The 23,691-nt window shown below is 45.1% G+C and overlaps 1 protein-coding gene across 2 annotated transcripts; it reads right to left on the bottom strand.

The window, feature by feature from the left end:
- Positions 1-524: 524 nt before the first annotated feature.
- On the bottom strand, positions 525-15,872 carry LOC129495384 (signal peptidase complex catalytic subunit SEC11C). Of its 2 annotated transcripts, XM_055302830.1 has the most exons (6): positions 15,667-15,867; positions 9,032-9,141; positions 5,333-5,482; positions 3,448-3,567; positions 1,386-1,443; positions 525-725 (listed from the first exon to the last, which is right to left on the bottom strand). In XM_055302830.1, exons 1-6 carry the CDS (start codon positions 15,751-15,753, stop codon positions 672-674), a joined length of 579 nt encoding a protein of 192 aa, XP_055158805.1. In that variant the 5' UTR covers positions 15,754-15,867; the 3' UTR covers positions 525-671. The 2 variants fall into 2 exon arrangements, with proteins under 2 accessions (XP_055158805.1, XP_055158806.1); XM_055302831.1 differs by lacking the exon at positions 5,333-5,482 and having other exon boundaries at positions 15,667-15,872.
- Between the last annotated feature and the right edge of the window lie 7,819 nt (positions 15,873-23,691).

Here is a 23,691-nt window from a genome sequence, read left to right as displayed (position 1 = left end):
AAAGCAGATTACATCTTCCCTTTTATTTTTTTATTTTTAAAGATTTTATTTCTTCATAAGAGACACAGAGAGAGAGGCAGAGACACAGGCAGAGGGAGAAGCAGGCTCTCTGTAGGGAGCCTGACACAGCATTCGATCCTAGGACCCCAGGATCATGCCCTGAGCCGAAGGCAGACACTCAAAATGCTGAGCTACCCAGGTGTCCCTACATCTTTCCTTTTAAAAGGGTTTTAGGCTTTATTAACTTATCAGATTATACTGTAATAAATAAGAAATCATTTCCTTTTAAGGGCCTGTTCATTTCCTCCCAGAAATGCTACTATGCTATGCAAAGAATTTTATTTTTGAAATTCAGACATTACAACTACATTGTGGGGGACCATGCATCTTCCCCACTGGCAGGTCCAGAAGTGACCTGCCTGATTCTGGAAGTGGCCCAGACCCCTGTGCTTGGTTTGGAATGACAACCATGAGCGGCACACAGATTGCGCAGGTTCGAATGGAGCCCACAAAAGAAAACAATCTTTCCTGATGAATCATTTATTTGGACAAGACAAAAATGTCTCCACATTGTCTCCTTTTATACAGAAAGTGGAACATTTCAAATATATTAGGTTTCTTCTTTTTCAACAGAATTCATTTCAATCTGGTCCCAGGAACTTCTTCTTTTTTTAGGATTCACGTTTTAGTAACACATATGCACCCATTACAGCCAAAAGAGCATACTGTAAAGAAAACACAGTGGGAAATTACTGTGAGCTCTACAAATAAGTCTGGTCTATAAATGTATTCAGATGAAGTCTGCTCAGTACTAGACTGAGGACAGAATCAAAAGATGCCCTCTTCCCCCATGCCTGCCTGGTTCTCCAAACTAGCTATTCGATGCCCCCCAGATATAATGACTAAGGATCAAGCACCCAACAAACACAGCTAATTCATTGCTCCTTCTTGCGTAGGTTTTCTATTGTTTTTCAAGTGGTTTTTCAAAAATATAAATACCATTTTTATTAAGGTTCAGAGATACTCATTACTGGGTTTATTGTACTACTTTTTTTTTTGATGTGTAAAGGTTTCCATGATAAAAAGTAATAAAGAGGTGCCATTTTAGAATACATTATGAACACAAAAGATGGAAGTAGCTCTTTTATATAACTAACTTAGTTGTCGATAATTTAGTTATGTTAATTTGTGGTTAAATACAAATATTCTCCAGAAAAACAAACCCGCAAAACATTTTAAACAGACTGCATCTTTACAATTGCATGTGCAAAAGCTCCAAAATATATATATATATATATATATATATATATATATACACACACATACATATGTATACACACACACACACACATATTTTTAATTCAGACATACACATATATTCCTACCTTGAATTTTGGATAGTCGTTCATTATTATGGTAACCATACCAACATATGGTAAAAACCTAAATTGGGATGAAAAGCCAGAAATATAAAAATTGTTTATAGTATGATGATAATAACATTTAAAAATACTCTCTATCAGCCTGGTGACACAAATCTTCCTTGGGAGTAGCAATGATTGGGGCTATACAGCTGACATTCACCCCTGTCTCAAAAGGCTTTATTAATCAAAAGCATCACAACTAACAGCAGGATGATTTTTAAGCAGGCACATGATTTCAACTAGTGATGCTGCTCATCTTCCCTCGCTATATTCACCATAACAGAATTAAAATAATTAGTTGAGCCAGTTGTACAAATGGAATTGACAACTGTCATCAAGCTAGTTTTTAATTCTTTTAGTGGAGAAGTCCCATCCAGACAGCCTCTATAAAGACGGCTGTTAGAGCTTTCAAAGTACATGGAGAATTAGTTTGTAACTGGAAGAACCATCATCATTTACATTTCACAGGGCTTTTCAGATGTAACAAACACACATTTGGGGCAGTGAACACAGATGTGAATCCCACATTTATACCTGCACATGATTATGATCGTAGACATTGGGGGCTAAGCGAGCCAATGATTCTGCTGACAAAATTCACGTCAAGGTGCAATCAGTGGACCCAAGTGTCACCTCACTAACGGGAAACCGGGTAGGGCACCCCGTACCCTCCAGTCCTATGTAAATCAGCAGCTCCAACCTCTCCTTTATACAAAGCCTGTCCCCAGGACGTCTAAAAATAGACCAGCTGGAAGTCTCTCTCATTTCCCCACAGATAACCAAGTGGAGATGCGATAGTGTAGAGTCTGAAGGTGAGCAGATGGAGAAAAGGAGCAAAGTGTCAAAACCACAATCTGATTGATGAAGTTAAGTCTTAGAAAGTGGTAACCAGGCTCCCTAGCTCGTGGGATTTAGAGAAGATAAAAAAAGACACTTCTAACAAGGGTTAAACATAAGAAAGGGTCACCAAGAAAGGGGAAGAATTGCCCTTTTTGTTTTTTTAATAAGAGGATATACGCTCTGCTGTGTCAATCAGAAGCAGAACTCATTGCTGGAACAATTATGCAAAGATGAATATTAAAAGATTTATCACAGGGACAGCTGGGTGGCTCAATGGTTGAGCACACACCTTTGGCTCAGGTGATGATCCCTGGGTCCTGGGATCGAGCCTGTTTCTCCCTCTGCCTGTGTCTCCTCCTCTAAAATCTTAAAAAAAAAAAAAAAAAGATTTATCACATAACTGTATCTGGTGGTAAAAAAAAACAGGAAATAACACCAAAAGAGGACTGGCTAAGTTATAATTTTAAGGTTCTCAGTGCAACAGTACATAACTGTTTAAAAATAAATGGATGTACATTTGACACAGGAATTGATTTCCAACTTCTTACTGGGTGAAAAAATAAAGTAAAACTCTACTATGTAAAGTTATATATGCACGCACATCTGTATAGGCACAGGGAATGTCTTGAATATTCACTTAAGTTTTAAACAGTGGTTATCTCTAGAAGGATTTCTTGCAATTGCTATTTAAAACCACAATGACTAATCTCTAGGTAATGATTTCTTTCAAATATAGAATTAAGCCAATGATATAGATAATAATATACTTGCATTCAGTTTTAGATTTTAGGTCTCAGAAGAGTGGTATTTACACAGTAAATGTAGTACACAGTACAAATGGGACTATTTACAACTCTCCTGACACATGAAATTTGTAATCAATGACTCTATTATCTTATACATTGAGTTTCTTTCTTTCTTTTTTGAGGGAGGAAGAGAGAGATTGAGAGAGACAAAGAGGGAGGAAAGGGCAGAGAGAGAACCCCAAGCAGGCTCCACACTCAGCACAGGACCCCACACAGGGACCCACACAGGGCTAAATCTCGTGACCCTGAGGTCATGACCAGAGCTGAAACAAAGAGCCGGACTCCTAACCAACTGAGCCACCCAGGTGCCCCTAGTTTCTTTGTTTCTATTTTTCTGGTTCCTGACTCTTTTATATAACTTCAGAGTTAATGCTCACCCTCTGGCTCTTCCCACCACATCCTTCTTCTCAAGCCAGTTCTGGCCTTCTTTGTACAAGCCTCTGTCGTCAACTTCATTATTGTCTCCTTTAGTCAGAAATTTGATGTCTCCATTATCTCTAGAAAGCAAAATAATGTCCTTTAAAAAATGATTTTCTGCACAGCATCATTAGAAAACAATTAGTTTACCCAGCATGTCACGTCAGATACGTGCATTTAGACGAGCATTCAACAAGGACTTGATCTTTCTTGGTAGATAACCATCCAAACTAACACACTAGTCTAACCCACTGGTGATTTTGCAGACTCAAATTCTAAAATGCTCAAGTTACCCTGACAACCAAAAAGCATGGCAAAGAGTGAGGGCACCAGCAAGGCAATGATTAGCTTCCAGCAACTGTTTTCTCTCTCTTAGTCCTCAAAGACCAACTTGTGAACACGGATTATACTCTCCTTCACTCTAGACATGAACTTGGTCCCAGATCACACAGATTTGAGCACAAGCTAATTTAAATGCAGATGGGCCCTTTCCCCTCCTCAAACTTACTTTTCCTTGCCAAATGTAGAATGTTAATGCATTATTTCCTTCAGCACTGAGCAAAGTGGTATAAAATCTGGTTTGCAAAGAAACAGGAATCACAAATGGCATAAAACCAGTGTTAAAGAGACACATGGGATTAATTTTAAACATTCTAAGCCGGTGCTTGCATAGCCTTGACACTAGAAACACAACATTATAGCATTATGGAGCTATAAAGAGGGTCTTCTTTCAATAAGACAAATGAAAAAAATGCACTATTGTAATTAGATAAAATATTAAAAGCCCACAAAGATTTGAAAGCACGCCAATAGGAGTAGGCTGATTTGCAGCTGCGGTTATAAAGGAAACCAAGAAGCTAAAACCCCAACCAGTCACTCCTGCAACTCATGCAAATTACAGAAAATCACTATTTCTTCAACTTTGAATAATTTCTCATCTGTAGAATTTTTAAGTCAGCTGTCACATTATGATTATGCCTATTTCTTTATCAGTAAGTCAACAAGTGGACATCACATCCCATGGTGCAGTACCACAAGCTGGACAGAAACTGAAACAGGGTCATTCCAATGTTTACACCAAAAAAAAAAATGTGACGATTGTAAGTATCCACTTCTTTGAGGAACACCTGAAAGTAGGGACTGGAATGGGAACCTGATACTGGAAAGGTACAAATAGATACAGTACACACATGCACACACATGGTGAGAAATGAGAAGTGCTTTGTTATTTTATTTTTATTTTTTAAAGATTTTATTTATTCATGAGAGATACAGTGAAAGAGAGAGGCAGAGACACAGGCAGAGGGAGAAGCAGGCTCCATGCAGGAAGCCCGACGTAGGACTCGATCCCGGGTCTCCAGGATCGTGCCCTGGGCTGAAGGTGGCACTAAACCGCTGAGCCACCGGGGCTGCCCTATTTTAAAAATACAAATATACACACATCTCAGTTTAATTCCATAAGTCAAGCACGTAAAAAGCTGTGAGAGGTAAATGAATAACCGAGTGTAGAGCATGTACCATTTTCATTAACCGTGTGACTGTGAACTTAATACATTTGAGACAGAAGTAATTGGTTCTAGTTCCCAAGAAGTGTCTTCAGAAGCTACCACTGGCATTTAAAGGAAAGGAAGACCATCTCTGGTGGGGGATAGGTGGGTGGCTACTGAAATTGAATCACTACATTCCACACCTGAAACTAATATTATGCTGTATGGTAACTAGACGGAATTTAAATAAAAACTTGAGAAAAAAAAAAAAAGGTTGGATAATAATCAGTGCTAATGGAATGAATGAATCAATAAAACTGGCTACCAAAATTTATAAAAAGAAGTAAAGCCACCTTACTTTTCATGAACTTTGATCACTCTGTGAACTATTGGAATGTCTCGTCCTTCGACTTTAAAGACCACAATTTCGCCAGCTCTAATAGGGTCTTCCCGGAAGTTTGTCAGGAACAAAAGGTCGCCCCTGTGAAAGGCAGGCTCCATACTGCCACTGGGAAGAAACACAAAATCACATCCAATTAGCCTGGGTTCACAGGGGAACTTTACAACTCATGAAGAATAATAAACATATCAGTGAAAATCTCAACTGCCATCAATCGTCAGGTAGGTCAGGGAGCTATCAGATAAGCAACAGTGGTTCCCTTCTGACTGCTCATGATGATGACATTAAGTGAGAAAGGAAATGATTTCTTTTTAGATTAAGTATGAAAAGGATAGTAGCAGGCCCTTCTATACCTTCTATTAGGTAGAACGAGAACTAAGTATAATGTGAACTCTTTAAAGTAAAAGCTGCCAATTTTTAGCCTCAAAAAAAGGTCCTACATCTACAAATACATTACTGTCTTCATTCAGAAATGCAGACTCTGAAAGCTGGTTGATACTCTAAGACAATTCTTGTGTTTCATGGCTCGTAACCAGCACCTAGGATGTGGGCATTCCCACTTAAAGAAGAAAAGCAAACAAATGAATGCTTTAGAGAGTGATCTATCCGAAAACCAAGCTGAGGATTAGGACAAAATTTGACTCCAAGTCTTTGGACTACCGCAGCATCATCCTTTAAACCATATTTTACAGAAAGCCCAATTTTAACAATTGTTGACTGCTTCTGATTTGGAGGTCAATAAATAATCCTACGTGGTACTGGTTTAATAAACCCAAGCCAAAAACCTTCAGTGGATTCAAAGTAAATTGTAATCTAGTAGAAGTTGAAATTATCAAATCAGAATGCATTTTCCATATGCTCATGCTTTGTCTTAATGCATGACAAAACAAATAAGACCAAAGAAGACTGCAATATAGGGGCCATACGATCAAAAAACGGGCGAGTTCGTTGAGGGCAGGATGTGGGGAGGAAGAACCAGACTGGTGAAATGCAGTGCTTCAAAGGAAAATGTGGGTTTCTCACGGGAGCAGCTCAAGAATTTGGCCTTCGTGTCCCTCTTGGCTGGGAACACCGTAAACTCATCGGCACATGCAGACCAGCAAGGAGAATCACTGGCCGGTTGCTAAGTACCTGCTGATGTGTTTATTAAAAGTGAAACCAGTGACACTGGGTATTATAATAGATCTAGCATTCAAAATTAGAAAATCTGAATAAGAAACATAGAGAAGGCTAGAAATATAAATGACTACGAGGGAAAGGAAGAGCAAACAATTAAGAACTATGGCCAGAAAAACCTCCTGGGCAAGTCTCAGAGGCAGAAGAGTAGTTTATCATTGAGTCACTAGTGTGGGGCGCCTGGGAGGCTCAGTGGTTGAGCGTCTGCCTTTGGCTCAGGTCTTGATCCCAGGGTCCTGGGATTGAGTCCTACATCGGGCTCCCCAAAGGGAGCCTGCTTCTCCCTCTGCCTATGTCTCTGTCTCTTTGTCTGTGTCTCTCATGAATAAATAATTTTTTTTCAAAAAAGGGTCACTATTGTGTCCCATGAGGAGAGCACTTCTTTAAATTTTTCACTACTATCAACTCACACTTGCTTTCCTCATGGGCCAGGGGTTCCCCAAAGGTCAGTGTTCCCCAAGGCCACGCATCTCTCATGATGTCAACAGTTTATGCTGACAAGCCAAACTGCTTTAGAACTATAAAGGATCTTTGAAAAAAAAAAAAAAGAAGAAGTCCTACAGACTGGAATGTTACAACGATTCTGTGTACAAGTGTGTTGGTGTGATTTAAGGAAAATCAGAATGTCTGGGGTCTAGTTTTGGCTCTGCCAAAAGTAACTGTAAGACATGTAAGTGGCTTGGCCTTCGTGGGCCTCAGGTTCTTTATCTGTTAGTGAGAGGGCCCACCTAAATTATAGGTCTTAATCTTTTTTTTTTTAAGATTTTATTTATTTATTTATTTATTTATTTATTTATTTATTTGAGAGAAAGAGAGAGCACAAGCAGTGTGAGGGACAGAGGGGGAGGAAGAAGCAAATTCCCCGCTGAGCAGGGAGCCCAGTGCAGGGCTCCATCCCAAGACCCTGAGATCATGACCTGAGCTGAAGGCAGATGCTTAACCAACTGAGCCACTCAGGTACCCCAGAAATTTTCAAATTTCTAATGAAACAAAAAAAGAAGCCTTAAAATCCTTCCTTCGAATGAAATCTATCAGAATGCATATCCATATATAATACATAAAAATGGAGCTGTTATAACTGAAACAAGGCTGAGGTGTCTAGAATCCACACACTTGATCCCCTTCTCCCTCCTAACCTAGCCACTGGACCCCAGGGCATTCCTAAAGCAGTGTGAACAGCAGTGAATAAGAAACCCATATGCTATCCTAAGGCTCCTAAATTTATGAAAGCAGTGTCCCTCTAGAATAGGCCCCTTGGCCAGCCACACAAGGGCAACCTGGTGAAGTCAGGCCAAGGCTGAAGCCCCATGATGTGATAGCAGGGCCCAGTGGAGGGAAAGGGTGCTGGTTTGTGAGCCACCGACCCTGCATGCTGGCCTTGGCCACAGTCACTGCTAAAGCCTAACGCTCCCCCCCCATAAAACACATGGGGTCCATTCCCACCCACCATAAGGCTGGTCTAGGACATACTGGACAGAGATCAGCTTGAGGCACCAAAGGGCTCCCAGACATGGTGCTTGATTTTCAAATTGATTACATTTCCTGCCTTGTATGACTTGACGGCTATGTGAAGTCAATTAAAGTATTAACTTTTCAAAAATTAACAGCCTGTGCTTTATAATAATAATAGCCTCAAGAAGAGAATAGCCACCAACAGCAGTGTTGCAGAAGCAGCTTGAAAAACTACAGCACACTCTGCTAAGCATAAGGGAGAAACACTCTCCTGTGTCTGGTACAAAGAAAACCAAGTAACAGTTTTTGTTTTTGTTTTGTTTTGTTTTTTAAAAGATTTCATTGGGCAGCCCACATGGCTCAGTGGTTTAGCACTGCCTTCAGCCCAGGGCCTGATCCTGGAGTCCCGGGATCAAGTCCCACGTCAGTCTCCCTGCATGGAGCCTGCTTCTCCCTCTGCCTGTGCCTCTCTCTCTCTCTCTCTCTCTCTCTCTCTCTCTCATGAATGGATAAATAAAATCTTTTTTTTTTAATTTATTTATTCATGAGAACATAGAGAGAGAGGCAGAGACATAGGCAGAGGGAGAAGCAGGCTCCATGCTGGGAGCCCAAGGAGGGACTCGATTCCGGGACTCCAGGATCACGCCCTGGGCTGAAGGCAGAGCTAAACCACTGAGTCACCTGGGCTGCCCCCAAGTAACAGTTTTAAATTACTTATGTTTAAAGATCAACTTGTACACAAGTAATCACATAGGACTGTTATTTTAGGTGGATTAAAGCATTAAAATACAAAAGCAAATATATTGCCCTGGAGCATTAGCATCAACGTGATAAAAGCTCTAAAATGTGTGTTGAAAAAGATAAGATTTTTCAACAAAGGCCAGAAAGAAAGAAAAAATGGTATCAACAAAGACAATTCTAATGCTCTATCCAATGAAAATACTGAGTCTTGGTTGTTACGCAGGCTTTCAATGAGGCCAACACTGCTCCTCTGTGTTGGAGCAGCAGCGTGACAGCCTGGGGACCTACCTGAGCACCACCACGATTGGGCTCTCGCTGCCGGTGAGGACGATCAAGCCTTTCCAGATCATAAGCGCAGAAGACACGATCATGGCAAAGTTTAAAACCTGGTAATAGAGCTGGAACGAAAAAGGCCAGACCCAAAGTGAAAACCAGTAGAAGAATATTCACTAACCCTAAGCTGGAGATAAGCTTGTCTAAAAAAAGAAAAAAAGTAAAGTTGTGATTTTAGGACATTAAACTAATTCACACACTACAAACTCAGGTAGTATTTCAACTTTTGCCGATGGAATGCGCCTTCCATATACTGTCTCTCTTTCAGTAAGCAATGAGAGAAAAACCCCAGAGCAATCCATGGGACCTACCCGAAGAGACTGTACTTACCTCTCTGGGATTTCCCAGAACCCTCAACCCTGAAGAGCCCTGTTATTCAAGTTCTACCCTGAGGACCTCCCGCTCCAGTGTAGGGAGCACACATCTGACCTGAGAGCCTGGGGTGGGCAGTATGGTTTAGAACTGCTCCTTAGCCCCCTGGCCAAAGAGGCCCCAAATGAGGCTTCCGAGCCCTATAGTTCTTAGCAATGAGGCTGTTGTACATCTGAAATTACAGTTCAGGGATCCCTGGGTGGCGCAGCAGTTTGGCGCCTGCCTTTGGCCCAGGACGCGATCCTGGAGACCGGGAATCGAATCCCACGTCGGGCTCCCGGTGCATGGAGCCTGCTTCTCTCTCTGCCTCTCTCTCTCTGTGTGTGACTATCATAAATTAAAAAAAAAAAAAAATGAAATTACAGTTCAGAGTGAACAAAAACTGTAAACACCTGGATGTTTAAGTTTTCAATAAATGTCTTTAAAAAGTAAACAAAGTCTGATTAAGAACATAGGCAAAGGGCAGCCCAGGTGGCTCAGCAGTTTACCGCCACCTTCAGCTCAGGGCCTGATCCTGGAGACCAGGGATCGAGTCCCACGTCAGGTTCCCTGCATGGAGCCTGCTTCTCTCTCTGCCTCTCTCTCCCTGTGTCTCTCATGAATAAATAAGTAAAATCTTGAAAGAAAAGAAAGAAAAGAAAGAAAAGAAAAGAAAAGAAAAGAAAAGAAAAGAAACGAAACGAAACATAGGCAGAAAGCCACACAAAATAGTATCTAGTTCTCAGCTGACCTCACCCCACCTCACACCAGAGTTAAGATTCGCAGAGCTTGTCCTGCTGACACACCCAACCCCTGGTGACTACATGGGGAGAGAGCAACACCTGCCCACCCTGTCAGGCTTCGCTGGATTGTCGGGCCAGATGTCTACCATTTTCCAAGGGGCTTTAGGGATGAAAGTCACTGTGCCTACTACTACTTGGAATGTAAGGTCCCTGGCCTCCTCCCTTAGTGTCTTCCAGGAGAGCTCTTCACTCTAGTACCTGCCTCAACCTTCCTCCTCACAACCTCTGTTCTAGGTGATCCGAAGAGCCACGTGGACATCCTGTCCAGCGCTCTGGTGTCTTAATTCCTAGATATCCTCCTCTCCAAAGTCCTTCTCCCTCCACCCGAACCAACCACTCTCAAACATACCTGGAATTGAAACTGCCCAACCCCCACATCTCTAATTCAATGATTCCCCTCTACCTGTCCAGGTACACCTGTTCTTCGCCATATGTGCTCACCTAATGCCAGGGCTCTTGTCCTACCCACTCCTCCCATTCATTCTATACATTGTACCTTCTAAACATTTCTGCAATCTGTCCTATTCTCTCCCCACTGGCACCATTCTCACCCAAGTCACCAACAGAACCCATTGGGCAACTGCAAGAGCCTGCTAACCAGTCTCCTGATGTCCGTATACATCTCTTCCAACGCATTCTCCACGTTACACTCTTACACTCGTTTGCAAATGCACCTCTAGCCACCTGATCATCTCTATGCCCTGCTTCCACTGCCCTTCGACTGCATCCCCTCAGTTGCATCCCACTACTCCGAGGGTGAATATGGTCTCTAAGGCTCTGTCTGGTCCACCCCCTACTCCCTAGCTTCAGCAGGTGAAGCTCACTGCACTCCAGGTCCACTCGTATCTGTCAATGCTTCAGAGAGCATGTGCTCCTATCCCCTCCAGGAGCTGCGCTTGGCTCGTTCCTCTGCCCTGAGCCTCTCTCCCTAGACTCCTTAGCATACTAACACTCATCTTAAATCCTGCTTTTAACATGAGTTCCCCAGGGAATCCCTCCCTGACCCACTAGACTAAGCGTCAGCAAACTTCTTCTGTAAAGGGCCAGATAATACGTATTTTACAAGCCACATATAGTCTCCGTTGAAATCACTCAACATTGCTAGTGCAGCGAGAAAGCAACTAAAGATAATATAGAAAAGAATGAATATGGCTGTTTCACTAAAACTTTACGAAAATAGATGGTGGGGGGCACCAGAGTGGCTTGCTCAGTTAAGCACCTGACTCTTGATTTCGGCTCAGGTCACGATCTCCGACGAGAATGAGTCCCACATTGGGTTCAAAGCTGGGCATGGAACTTGCTTAAGACTCTCCCTCCCTTCTGCTCCTCCACTTAACCCCACTCCACCAGCCCCCTCTGTCTCTAACAAACACAGATGGAGGGCTGGAGTTTGCTACTTTCTGCTGTAGAGCAGCCCACGGCCTCTTGTTACACATTCTCACAGCACCCTGTACTTCTTTATACCACCCATCACTATCATAATTATACGTATCATTTTTAATGTATCTTTTACCTTAGACTGTAAGTTCCACAAAGGCAAAGGCCATTTTGGCCTTGTTCACAGCTGTACCTCCAATGTCCAACACAAGTCTGACAAAAAGTAAGTTCTCAATTTGTTGAATAAATCGTGAGAAAATAAACATCTTTAATACATGGTGAGCACAAATAAACTAATAGTAAGAAAAACACTAAAATCCCAACAACGACAACAAAAGAGGTAAAAGCTTAAAACTATTAATTTTCCAAAGAAGAAATACAAGCAGTGAATAAACAGAGTGTTCAAACCAAATCCTGCCTCCCTCTCTCCCCTCTCCTTTTTTATGACTAGCAAATTTCAAGTTTGGGGTATTTTTTTTTTTAATGCTAATACTCAGCGCTGGTCCAGGGTACATTGTGGTGAGAAGGCAAGTGGACACAGTCATTCTGAGAGCAATCTGGCACTAGTATCACAAGGTTACTTTCTGCCCAGTAATCCTACTTTAGCAATTCAGTCTACAATAAAGGCAGATAGGGAATTAGGGCCCAAAGATATGCCTCACGGTCCTATTTCTAGTAATGGAGAAAAGGAAATAAGGGAGCAACAACAGAGAAATGATTGAGTAAAATAATGGCAAATCACTGCACTATTTAAAACAAAAGTGTAGGCTGCAGCAGAATCTCTGCAAACTGCAGAACAGTCTGTAAAACAAACACAAGGAATTGCCCTCAAAGGCGAACAGAGGCCATCTCGGGAGGGTGGAAATACGAATAACCGAATCTTCTATAAACTATTCCCTACTCTTTAAAATTTCTGTCATGAGCATGGAATAATTCCAAAGTCTGGGGAAAGTAAATGTTTAAAGGAATTTGACAGAATGTTATATGGCCATTAAGATAATTACTTTGAAGAGGGTGACAAAACTGGAACACATGGTCTGACGTGGCAGTAAGGTAGGAAAAGCAGAGCTCAGATTGCTCCTACTACATGTCTGTGAAATTATGTAATTCCAATTCCAGGTAGTTTTGGAGGAAACAACTGAAAATACAGACGTAAAAATGAATTAAAACAACCGTGAAAATATTCTGATGTAGTAATTGAGAAGAAAAAGTTAAACATAATTCAAAATTAAGTTATACACCATTTAAAAAAAAAACAAAAACTCTTTGCTGTGTCAACAGCAAATTATGAAACTATCACTAAATCCCTAAATCCCCGGAAGAGCAAAGAAGGAAACTGGAATGCCAAGCAGATCACTGTTAAAAGTGCTGGACTGTAACACGTTAAACTGTTGCTTCCAAATTAAAATCCGCTTTGCAAGGCGCATCAGCATAAAGCAGAAGTTGTTCACTGTAGCTCACTTCCGAAAACTTCTCCAGCTGCTCTGCCCGACTTGAAGGCCTTGATAAGCAAATGTTGCTTCATCATGAATTACAGATCTGACTGGGAAAGCCCCAAACCACATTTTATTTTTTTTGATTTTTTTTTCCAAACCACATTTTTAAACAGAAAGTGTCATTTTTAGACAGGTTTTCAAACCATCGGACTCCACCCTGATAAAAACAGAGTATAAAACCTTGCCATTTATGCAACAAAGACCTAGTACGGACAATATTGTTTCCAGCATGACTTTCTATGCTTGAAAAATTCATCAAGGGGAAGTAAGATCAATTCCTAAAAAAAAAAAAAAAAAAAAAAAAAAAAAAGTTCCTCTGAGCAAGACATCTATTTGCTAAAGAAATGACCTATTATACAAAAACCTAACAGTCGAGCTAACTGCAAAACCGCAGATCAACTGCAACACCCTACCTTTACAGAACCTACTAATCCAAGTCTAGTATTAAACACCTAGAATCTAGAAACACAATTTTGGTTGAACTATTATAGACAAACTGACTGGAGTGTAAAAAAAAAAAAAATACACTGCCACATTTCACTGGTGCCTTTTGTTTGTTCATCTTCACCTACCAACTTTCTACACTCCACCATTCACAGCCCCAGCAAAGTTCAGAAGGAAACCCACACTCGGGTCTTTGTCAACCAAAGCTGAAACAGCCAATTTCTGAGAGTTTCAAGCAAACATTTCAGACCAGATATTCTGGCTGACAAAGCAGCAGAAACGCCAGTAGCTGCATTTCTTCCTTCCTCTCTTCCTCGCTGCAGAAACAAAGAGTCCTTGTTTTGCGTGTGCTCTCGTGCTTTACTTCATAGCAAGCCGGGACAGCAGAGAAAGGAGGTCCCACTTCCAAGATTGGTGGAGCATGCATGCCTGACAGGGTGTCAGAGGATGCTATTTTGGAGGGAAAAAGAAAAAGAGACAACAGGACAACGCTTAGAAGAAAAAAAAAAAGGAGGCAGCAGAATCGAGCTTCTGCATTTTAATTAGAAAACTAGCAAAACATAGACAATGCAACAGCTACTGAAGGCCTTATCACTGAGAGTGGGAATACACAGATCTTCCAAACTAGTTTAGGAATTGATATATTCACCAGAAGGCCTTCCCTGATAGTCTGCAATTACAACCACCAATAATCAGTACCCATTTTAGAGACATTTAAAAAACCCGGCCAATTAAGCCTAGGGTTTTAAATAAAAGCTCTATTTTCTGGAGGATTTTCTTGGGAGCAGTATCAGTGCTCAGGGAATTTGCTGTCGGTTCTTCGAGCTGGTAATAATCACTGCCACAACTCCTCTTAATCACAGAAGCTCCTGAGAGTTTCTCATCCGCTACGCGTACCTGGAAACCACCAGATCCTAAACCACAGCTTAGACGTGGAGGCTTGAAATCCAAGTCACCAGACTCTCCCACACGACAGCACGAAGATGAAATCCCATTTGGAAAACCGAACCCAACCAAACCCCGATGTCTACAGGAATAAGTAGCGCTATGCCATGGGCATCATCCCACCCCACGGTGTCGTGGCAACCATGTCGGTATGAGTCAAAATCATGAGAATCGATACCACTTCCTTTTTAAGTGCTTTTCTTTGTTTTGGAGGGAGAAGCAGAGGAAGAGGGAGAGCAAGAATCTCAGGCAGGCTCCACGTCCAGCGGGGATCCCTGTGCGGGGCTCCATCTGGGGGCTCCACCCTGAGCCGACACTCAACCCACTGAGCCATCCGGAGCCCCTACAGCATTTTCAAAGACAATCAAAATCACTAATAGGATGCTTCCATTCTTCTTAGCGTGATTTACTCTTTGCATCAATAAAAGAAAAGTATTAGGACCCATTAGGATCTACTGTGCCCTCCAGGCCCCCTAAATTCTCTTTCTAGAAGCTTAAGCAACCGCATTTTTCCTGGCTGAGAGGCCTTCCTTTCCAGTCCCTACTCGCTCCTCCCTTGCACCGAAGAAAGTCCGCGAGGCTGGCCAAGGAGCCCACCGAGGGCAGCGCGGGGCGGAGTCTCCCTCTGAGGTCACAGAAGCGCAAGAAATCAACCCCAGGTGCGCACACCTGCGCGCTCGCCGCTTCCTAGGGTCAAGGTGCAGCCCGAAGCCAGAACCCAAGGGGTCCCCTCTGGAACACCGAATCCGTCTACACCGTCCAGGGCACGGAGTCCGTTCTGCTCGCCGGCGCTCCGGCCGCGCATCGGCGGGGGGGCAGGCCTCGGGAGCCCCGGGAGCTCGCCTGCCTCCTGCGGGGCCGCCCGCAGCCTCGCGTGCACGGACAGCGGCCACTCACGGCCGAGGGCTCCCCCCCCGCCCGGCCTCGCTCGCTCCAGCACACCTGACGTCGGGGCCTGGATCCCGGTCCCCGCCCCTCCCGCGCTCCAGCCAGCGCACACACCTGCCCACAGGTGGGCGTGCGTGCATTTGAGGCCCGGGCCTCGGACAGCGCGGCGGGGAGCCTGCGGGCGCCGGTGTCCAGGCGCGGTCCTTGCGGGAGCCCCGACTCCCCGCGGGCACGCCGGGGTCGCGCCCCCCCACCCCCCGCCCCGGAGCGCGCGGGCCTCCCTCACCTGCCGCTTGTTCATCTTCCTCAGGTCCCCGAAGATGTCCAAGCCGGACGCCGGCAGGTGCGTCCCCACGGCGCCCGCGCGCACCATGGCGGGCTCTCCAGGGGCCCAGGCGGCCCGTCGCCTCCCGGGTGTCACCGGCAGCCGCGGAGCCCCGGCCCGGCCCCCGGCTTTCAGCCCCGTGTCCTTGCTGGTCACGTGGCCGGCACCTCGCGCGGGCGTCTGGGAATGGTAGTCCTCCGCGGGCTCGGCCACGCCGGTCGACCTGGAAGGAACTGAGCGGAAGGAAACTACCACTCCCAGAATGCCGCGGGGCGAGAGGCTCGTCCAGTGAAGACCCAGGGCTCCTAGGACGGGCAGCGACGGGACTCGGGAGTCTCGGCCGACCCTTCCGAGCGAACCTGGGGGAGAGCGTCACCGCGCATATCGCAGGGGCAACTCGGGGAAGTGACTGTTCAAGAGGAAACGAATTCCTCAGGACTCTGGTCAGGCGCCAAGAGGGCACCTAAAGCTCCGCGGCTCTCACCCCGCCGTGTATCGCGGCCATTGGACGACTGCGGCGAGAGGGGGCGGGGCCTCTGCCCGGGCCGCCGGCGGCGCCGAATCGGGGAGGAGCCGAGCGAGCGGGTGGGCGGGGCTTGGGAGAGGAGGGAGATTTGAACCCCGCAGCTCCAGGCCCTGCAACAAGTCACAGGGTTTGGATGCAAGAGAGCATCTTTGCATCCTCTTGACCAGAGTTGTGTCGCAATAAACATTACTTGAGTGAATAAGTCACCACCTCATTTTATACCCGAGAAAACAGGCCCAGAAAGTCCAAAGCTCCTGGCCAAGGTTAAGGGTCAGAGTCTGAAATAGAACACAGATTTCACAATTGGCAAATCCTGGATTACTGCAGTCTTGATCCTAGATTAGCTAGACCATTCATTCCATTCATTTATTCACAAATTTCTTTGAAGCATCCACTAAGCACCTGGCCCTTTTCTAGGCACTTGAGAAGCATCAGTGAACAAAACAAGATCCCTGCCCTCGTGAGGCTTACATTCTAACAGGAGTAGATATAATAAAGGAGTAAATGTTACAGCACCTAGAGGGTAGTGGTGCTATGGAAAAAAGTGGTGCTATGGAAAGGGGGTAAGAGGAATGAGGTGCTCTGGGGGAAGGGAGCAGGTTGCAATTTTTTTTTTTTTGAGAGGTTGCAATTTTAACAATCCCAGGGGCACCTGGGTGGCTCAGACAGTTGAGCGTTAGACTCTTGATTTTGGCTCAGGTCATAATCTTATAATCTCATAATCTCAGGGTTCTGAGATCCAGCCTCAGAGTAGGGCTCTGCACTCAGTGTGGAGCTGCTTGAGATTCTCACTCTCCCTCTTCGTCTGCCCCTCCCCCTGCTCTCTCTCAATAAATAAATAAAATTCTTAATAAAAAATAAATAATAAATAAAAATCAATAAATAAAATATCCCAGAAACTAATTCACTATAAAGCTGATGGAAGGTAAACACTGGGACCCTTCACGTGCAAAGGCCCCTTCCAGGGACCTGGAGAAAAACATGGCCATACAGTTTTGTAAAATTTTCAAGAGCAAGATATTAGAATTGCTATTGGTTGAGTCTTGTTTCTTTGCATTCCAGCCTCCCCTCCATCATACTTCATGTAGGAGGAACAAGTTGCATTTTGAAGATCCACCTGAGAAGAAATTGAGTTGAAGATGCATTTAGTTTGGGTTTAATGGATATATTTATGTGGTTCATGGTCGTTCCCTGACAGCCTGGTGTAGGAATCGTCTTAACACTAGGCTCTTAAAAACAGGGAAAGAAAGAAAAAACAAAACAAAACAGGGAAAGAGACCCTTTGAAGAAGGAGACAACACAGAAGCTGTGACACCCACCCAGTCATACTTCTAACCTACCCCTGTCTAAGGGCAAGGTCCACACTCAACATCCACATGTTCCCTCCATGCAATGTGGTTGTGACAGGTATGATCTTGGAGAATCAACTTGAGAATCAACTCTTGATGCTACTGGGGCCCCAGTCTTGTCTGCTTATCTTATTCTTACAAAGGAAGTCATTAAAGTCAACTGAGGTCTCAAAATACCACCAAGCAACCCGAAAGTTTCCAACCCCACCCTTTGACTGGGGCTCAGCCTCAGTCTTTTTCTGTCTGTTCTCTCTCCTCTTTCAACATCTCCAGCAGTGCTGAGATACCAAATACAGAATCTTAGCTCCTGGTGGCTGATTTCCTCCAAAGACCTAGGAAAAGGAGCAAAATATAATTACTGTAAATCCTGCTGCCAGTATCTGGGGAGATCTAGTTTAGTGCCAGAAATCAACCATTCCTCTGCCTAGGTGCTGAATCTGGAGTTGTCTTTGATAAATTACATATCTTAAACCAAAACATAGCATTGCTTTATTTATCCTTTCCCACGGAGAAATAATCATGCTAATTTTCTGATTGAAGTCCCTCGAACACAGGCTGATGCCACAGACCCTCTTCACGTGCCAGAATCAGAAATGAAACTTTAAGAAATCTCTTATACCGCAGTCGGTTCACTCCCTTATTGATTTGTCTGCTCCACTGAGCACTAGGAATCCAGAGGTGGGAATAAGACACAGTTCTTAAATCCAGTTGAAGCTGTAAATGTGCGGGCATGATTATCATATGGTGTAACAGGTGAACGGGGCAGGGCATAACGAAAAGCGTGCACTCTAGTTTAGACCCCTCTTAGCACATCTGGGTATGCCTTGTGCGTGGAGTGAGGAATTGCTACAGAGGGAGCACCAGCTAACATTTTTTTCCATAGTTCCTTTGCATCACATAAATACTTCTTTATCCTTACTCTCAGTTGCAGAAACTGTATTTTACAGAAACTGGAAGAGAAGTCTCAGAGATGATAAGCAGCTTGCCCAATGTCACAGAGCTAAGAAAAGACAGAGCCAGAACTTGAATCCAGGTCTGCCAAATCCAAACTTACTCTCTCGTTCCCTACTCCACACCATCTCTCCTCTATTCTCTTCTGCCCATGGAAGCTCCTGGGACTGCATGAGCAGACACAGTTCCAGAGGGGAACTTCAATTTCCAGTTTCTGAGTTCAACCTACTGCCTACAGACTGATGGTACTAGAAACCATCATCATGAACACAGCAGAATCTCGGGGACTCTGGTCTACCGAGCTGGATGGAGACAGCTAGGACTTGTTTTTAAATGGAGCACAAATGGGAAGACATCTGATGGATGACTTGGAATTCGGTCAGTCCCAGCGGGAGCATCAGAGCTCGTCTGGCTGGGCACGAATGAGTGTCCTCGTGTCAGATGTGAATCAGCAGCCCCTGGGTAACGGTGCCAGACACCGACATTCTGAGTCACTCTGTGCCTTTGCCATCTTCTGCATCTGTGGAAGGATACGCCTCAGAAGAGCTGCGCTGTTCCTCAGGGATGTCATCATCAGAGCGTGGAAATCTGGCTGCCTCTCCCTCCTCCACAATCCCTCTCCCACCTGCTGCCTAAGTGCTCTTGTCAAAATAAGCCATTTCTCCAGCTCCCACCACTTCTATGGCACCCAGCTCTTCGGATCACTTCCCTGTGCCTTACAGGTTGTTACAAGCACCCAGGAGGGATTTGATAAGTGTCAGGAATGGGAAGGGGAGGAGGGAGGGAGATGACATTCACTAACCAAAGATGCTCATCTGGATTTGTGTCCCGTGCTACTTGGCTGTCATGTGAGAGTCCAGGCTTTTATTTTTTTTATTTTTATTTATTTATTTATTTATTTATTTATTTATTTATGATAGTCACACAGAGAGAGAGAGAGGGGCAGAGACACAGGCAGAGGGAGAAGCAGGCTCCATGCACTGGGAGCCCGATGTGGGATTCGATCCCGGGTCTCCAGGATCGCGCCCTGGGCCAAAGGCAGGCGCTAAACCGCTGCGCCACCCAGGGATCCCAAGTCCAGGCTTTTCAGTTTGGCTGAAAACTTGGCTTATCAGTTTAACTCTAGTTAAAAAAAAAAAAAGTTAGGGAGACATTTTCTTACATTTGTTCCATCCATGAGTCTCCGGACTTTCTGCAAGACTCTGATAGATCCAGGAAGGTAGTGCCCCGTGGTGCTGGGCACCCCGGAACAAGATTCAGGAGATCTCTGCTGTTCTTGCTGTGCCCAGGCACAGCAGTATCACCTCGAACCACCCATCTCTCTCCCTGGGCCTCAGTTTCCTCGTCTGTAGAAACAAAAGTGTGAAGGGCACCTGGGTGGCTCAGTTGATTAAGTACTTGCCTTCAGCTTGGGTCATGATCGGGGTCCTGGGATCGAGTCCCCATATTGTGGTTGGGGGCGAGGTCTGCTTCTCCCTCTCTCTCTGCCTGCCACTCTTCCCACCTGTACGGTCTCTCTCTGTGTCAATAAATGAATAAAATGTTAAAAAAAAAAAAGAAAGAAACAAAATTGTGACTTCTCATGTTCTGTGGCAGGTATAAATTTCACAGTCATGGCCTCAGGGGAGCAAAACGTAACTATCTTTTCCTATAGCTTAGAAAAGTCATATTAGGGACGCCTGGGTGGCTCAGCAGTTGAGTGTCTGCCTTCAGCTCAGGGCTTGATCCCAGGGTCCCGGGATCAAATCCCGCATGGGCTCCCTTCATGGGGCCTGCTTCTCCCTCTGCCTGTGTCTCTGCCTCTCTCTGTGTGTGTCTCTCAGGAATGGATAAATAAAATCTTTAAAAAAGAAAAGTGATATTAAACGGGCACCTGGGTGGCTCAGTCAGTTGAGCATCTGCCTCTTGGTTTGGGCTCAGTCGTGATCTCATGGGTCAAGGGATTGAGCCCCACAACAGACTCTGCATTCACTGTTTAAAGATTCTCTCCCTCCATCCCCCCCCCCGTCTCTCTCAAATAAATGAATAAATCTGAAAGAAAAGTTATACTAAAGCCCCATCTGTCTGATTTGCAGCAACTTAATATAGTCACTTTCAGTTTTAAAACTGGGTCAATTTAAGTGTAGCTAAATACTCTCTCCTATCCTTCCCTTTACACCCCAGATGGCAACTGAGTTAGGGGAGGCAAATCCTGATGTTCAGGGGCTGTTGTTTGCATCTGCTTCTCCCTCTTGATCTGTCTCACTCCCGTTCTAGCACCGTTGAGAAGGTAGTTTGTCGTATTTGGTCCTTGGAGGTGAGCCCTCCCACTGCTGGGTCACTGGCTTCTGTCCTCAGTGCCCCTTCATTGAAGTGCCTGGAGGTCCTATCATGGCCATAGTCTTCAGATGCACACACATCACCTCAAGGCTCAGAGTTTGGGGGTCTAACAGTCCTGCTCTTTGGGTCTTTTCTTGGCCAACTTCCTGAGTCTTTCTGACTCCCAAGTGAGTTTTGATACATCACGCAGCATCATTTGGCCTTGAAATCCTCCATCCAGTTTTGTTCTCTTGCACCCTTGTGGCTCAGGGGACACTGGCAAGGTGCTCAGAGGTCCAGATGATGCATTCTGAGATTACCGATCTTGGGGGAAAAAGCGTGTATCTTTATACCCTGCTCCACCTTCAGGACTCAGCTGGAAGGGGGAAGAGCTAAATGAGCTCTTGTAATCTGTACCAGGTCCCCTCCATGCCCGGGCTTAGAGTTTTCAAAGGGATTCTAAACTAAAAATAGATAATGTCCCCATTCATATCTTTTTGTTTTTACATCTGAATGGTACTTTTGATCTTAGAAGTCAAGAATTCACCATCTTAGTCTCCGATTCAAAAGTGACCCCTTATGCCCCAATGGGGCTAACTCATCTTTGGCTGTCTATGTTATGTTGGGGCAAAGACAGAACCCTGGGGTACAAAAGAAGAGATCGAGAAGTAAGACATCGATAGAATGGCTATCCATTCTACAACTCGGGAAGCCACGGAGGTTGGCAAGGATGCGGAGAAAGGGGAACCCTCTTACACTGGTGGTGGGAATGCAAGTTGGTACAGTCACTCTGGAAAACAGTGTGGAGGGTCCTCAAGAAGTTAAAAATAGAGCTCCCCTACGTCCCAGTGATTGCACTATTGGGGATTTACCCTAAGGATACAAAAATACAGATTTGAAGGGGCCCATGACAGAGATCTTGCTTCATGGCATTTCACTGTAGTAGGGAGACAGAGACAATAAACAAGTAAATATAAATAATTAGGATGATTTTAGACATTTATAATGCTCTGAATGATGAGAAGCCAGCCATGCCATCTAAATCTCAGGAAGACTGAGAATCTGTTTTTATGTCTACCCTCTGGGGCAGGACAGCTTCGGGGCATAGCAGCTCCTGGGCAATAATTCAGGGCAGCGTAGGCACAGACCAGTGTCCACGCAAGCACTCAGCTTCTAGAACAGGGTATGGAGACAGGCAGAGGGCCAGGAGCAGCCCCTATGTTCCAACAGGATCCTGATGTGGCCACAGGTCCTGGCACAGATCCCTGGCCACCCTCAATGCATGTCCCGCTGGGGTTTAGTGGTCCTGTCCACATGTGGGCACCATATGCTTTTGCACAGGAAGTCTTTCCCTCAGTATCTAGGTCTACATGCAGTCATGTTTCCTCAGGAACCACACAAGATGAGACAACGTGCTTACAGAGAGGAGAGGAGGACCCAGTAGAAGGCACAGGGCAGAACAGGATGAGAGATGGAAAGCACCGGCCATGTTTGCAGTCCACGTTCCAGAAAACCCTTCACCCCCTCCTGGGCTCCATGATACCACTGGCATTTTTATAATAGAGTCCCCCTTTGGTTTAACCAGGGTGAAACTAGGTTTCTGTCACTGGTTACCAACAGAGTCTTAACCAATACAGAACATTCTTACAATTGTATGGGGGGTAGACTCACTTGGAAATGGGGAGAATGGGAAGGAAGTGCTGGCCTCAATAACAGAAGGAAGTGATGGGCTGTAAACACTCCTCCCTGACTCCTCCCCACGGAGGCTGTCTGCAGCCAGAACTAAGAAGCATCCTAGGCTGTGCCTGAGGATAGGCTCAAGTGCCAATTCACTTAGAAGCTGGTAAATTGGTCACAGAACAGATGCTGCGTGGAATGTTAGTTAATTTCATTAGCAATTTTGCATTTGCCAAAATATGTTTTTGCCAGGAGGGCCAGCACATCAGGGCTGCGAGTTTGTTAAAACTGAACATGATTCCAGGGAGCCCTGGAGAGGGTCACAGGCCACCTGGCAGATTGTCCCCCCATTACCCACAGCAGAGAGGGAACACAGTGGGCCCCACCGGGTGGAGGCTTCCTGGGAGGCTGCAAACCCCTCCCTGTCGCACACTGAGCTGGGTCTGCTACAGTGATGGCTTGTCACAGATGGATGACAGCCCAGCAGGCTAAGTAATGCTCCATGGGGCCCCAATCTAGCAGCCAGCAGCTGGGGGAAGAGGGGAGGCATTACCTGCCCAGCTTCATGGGTAGAAAGGATGGGAATCACTTAATCCCCGGGGGCGGGAGCAGAATTATAGAGGATGCTAACTGGTTTGAGATATATGCCACCACCACCACACACCCCCGCCCCTGCCGGAGGCCTGGAGTAAGGGGAACTACAGCTGTAGCGCCCAGTGGAACCCCATGATTGGGAGGCGGAGTGGGAGAGGGGCTGTTCTCCAAATGGGCATATTGTCCCCATTAGGCAGGGGAGGCCCCAGGGAGAACCAGAGGACACACAGTTACCCTGTAGGCATCTCTGTGCAGAAGGGGAAGCAGAGGCTGAGAGACTAGGTGACTTGTTGGTGCTTATTTAACCCATAAATAGCAGATTTCAGGCTAGAAAGAGCCAACATCACCTGGATGCATCACAGTCTCCAGTCCAGACAGGGAGACAAAGTTCTGACAACGAGTTTCACATGAAGGCAGAGTATTTGAAACCAGGGCCATCGTGGAAATCTGGACCTTTCCCTTAGGAGCCGATTACTCTCAAAACAGTGCTTCCCATAGGGTGGATGCTCAGGCGCAGTGCACCTCACAAGCTGGCAATGTTTCATTAACTTCCCTTCCTTCTTAATCCCTCTTCGCCTCCTTGCTAGAGTT

Source organism: Nyctereutes procyonoides, unplaced genomic scaffold (assembly GCF_905146905.1).
Source record: "Nyctereutes procyonoides isolate TBG_1078 unplaced genomic scaffold, NYPRO_anot_genome, whole genome shotgun sequence".
NCBI classification, from domain to species: domain Eukaryota; kingdom Metazoa; phylum Chordata; class Mammalia; order Carnivora; family Canidae; genus Nyctereutes; species Nyctereutes procyonoides.
This window is presented reverse-complemented; position numbering and strand designations above follow the sequence as displayed.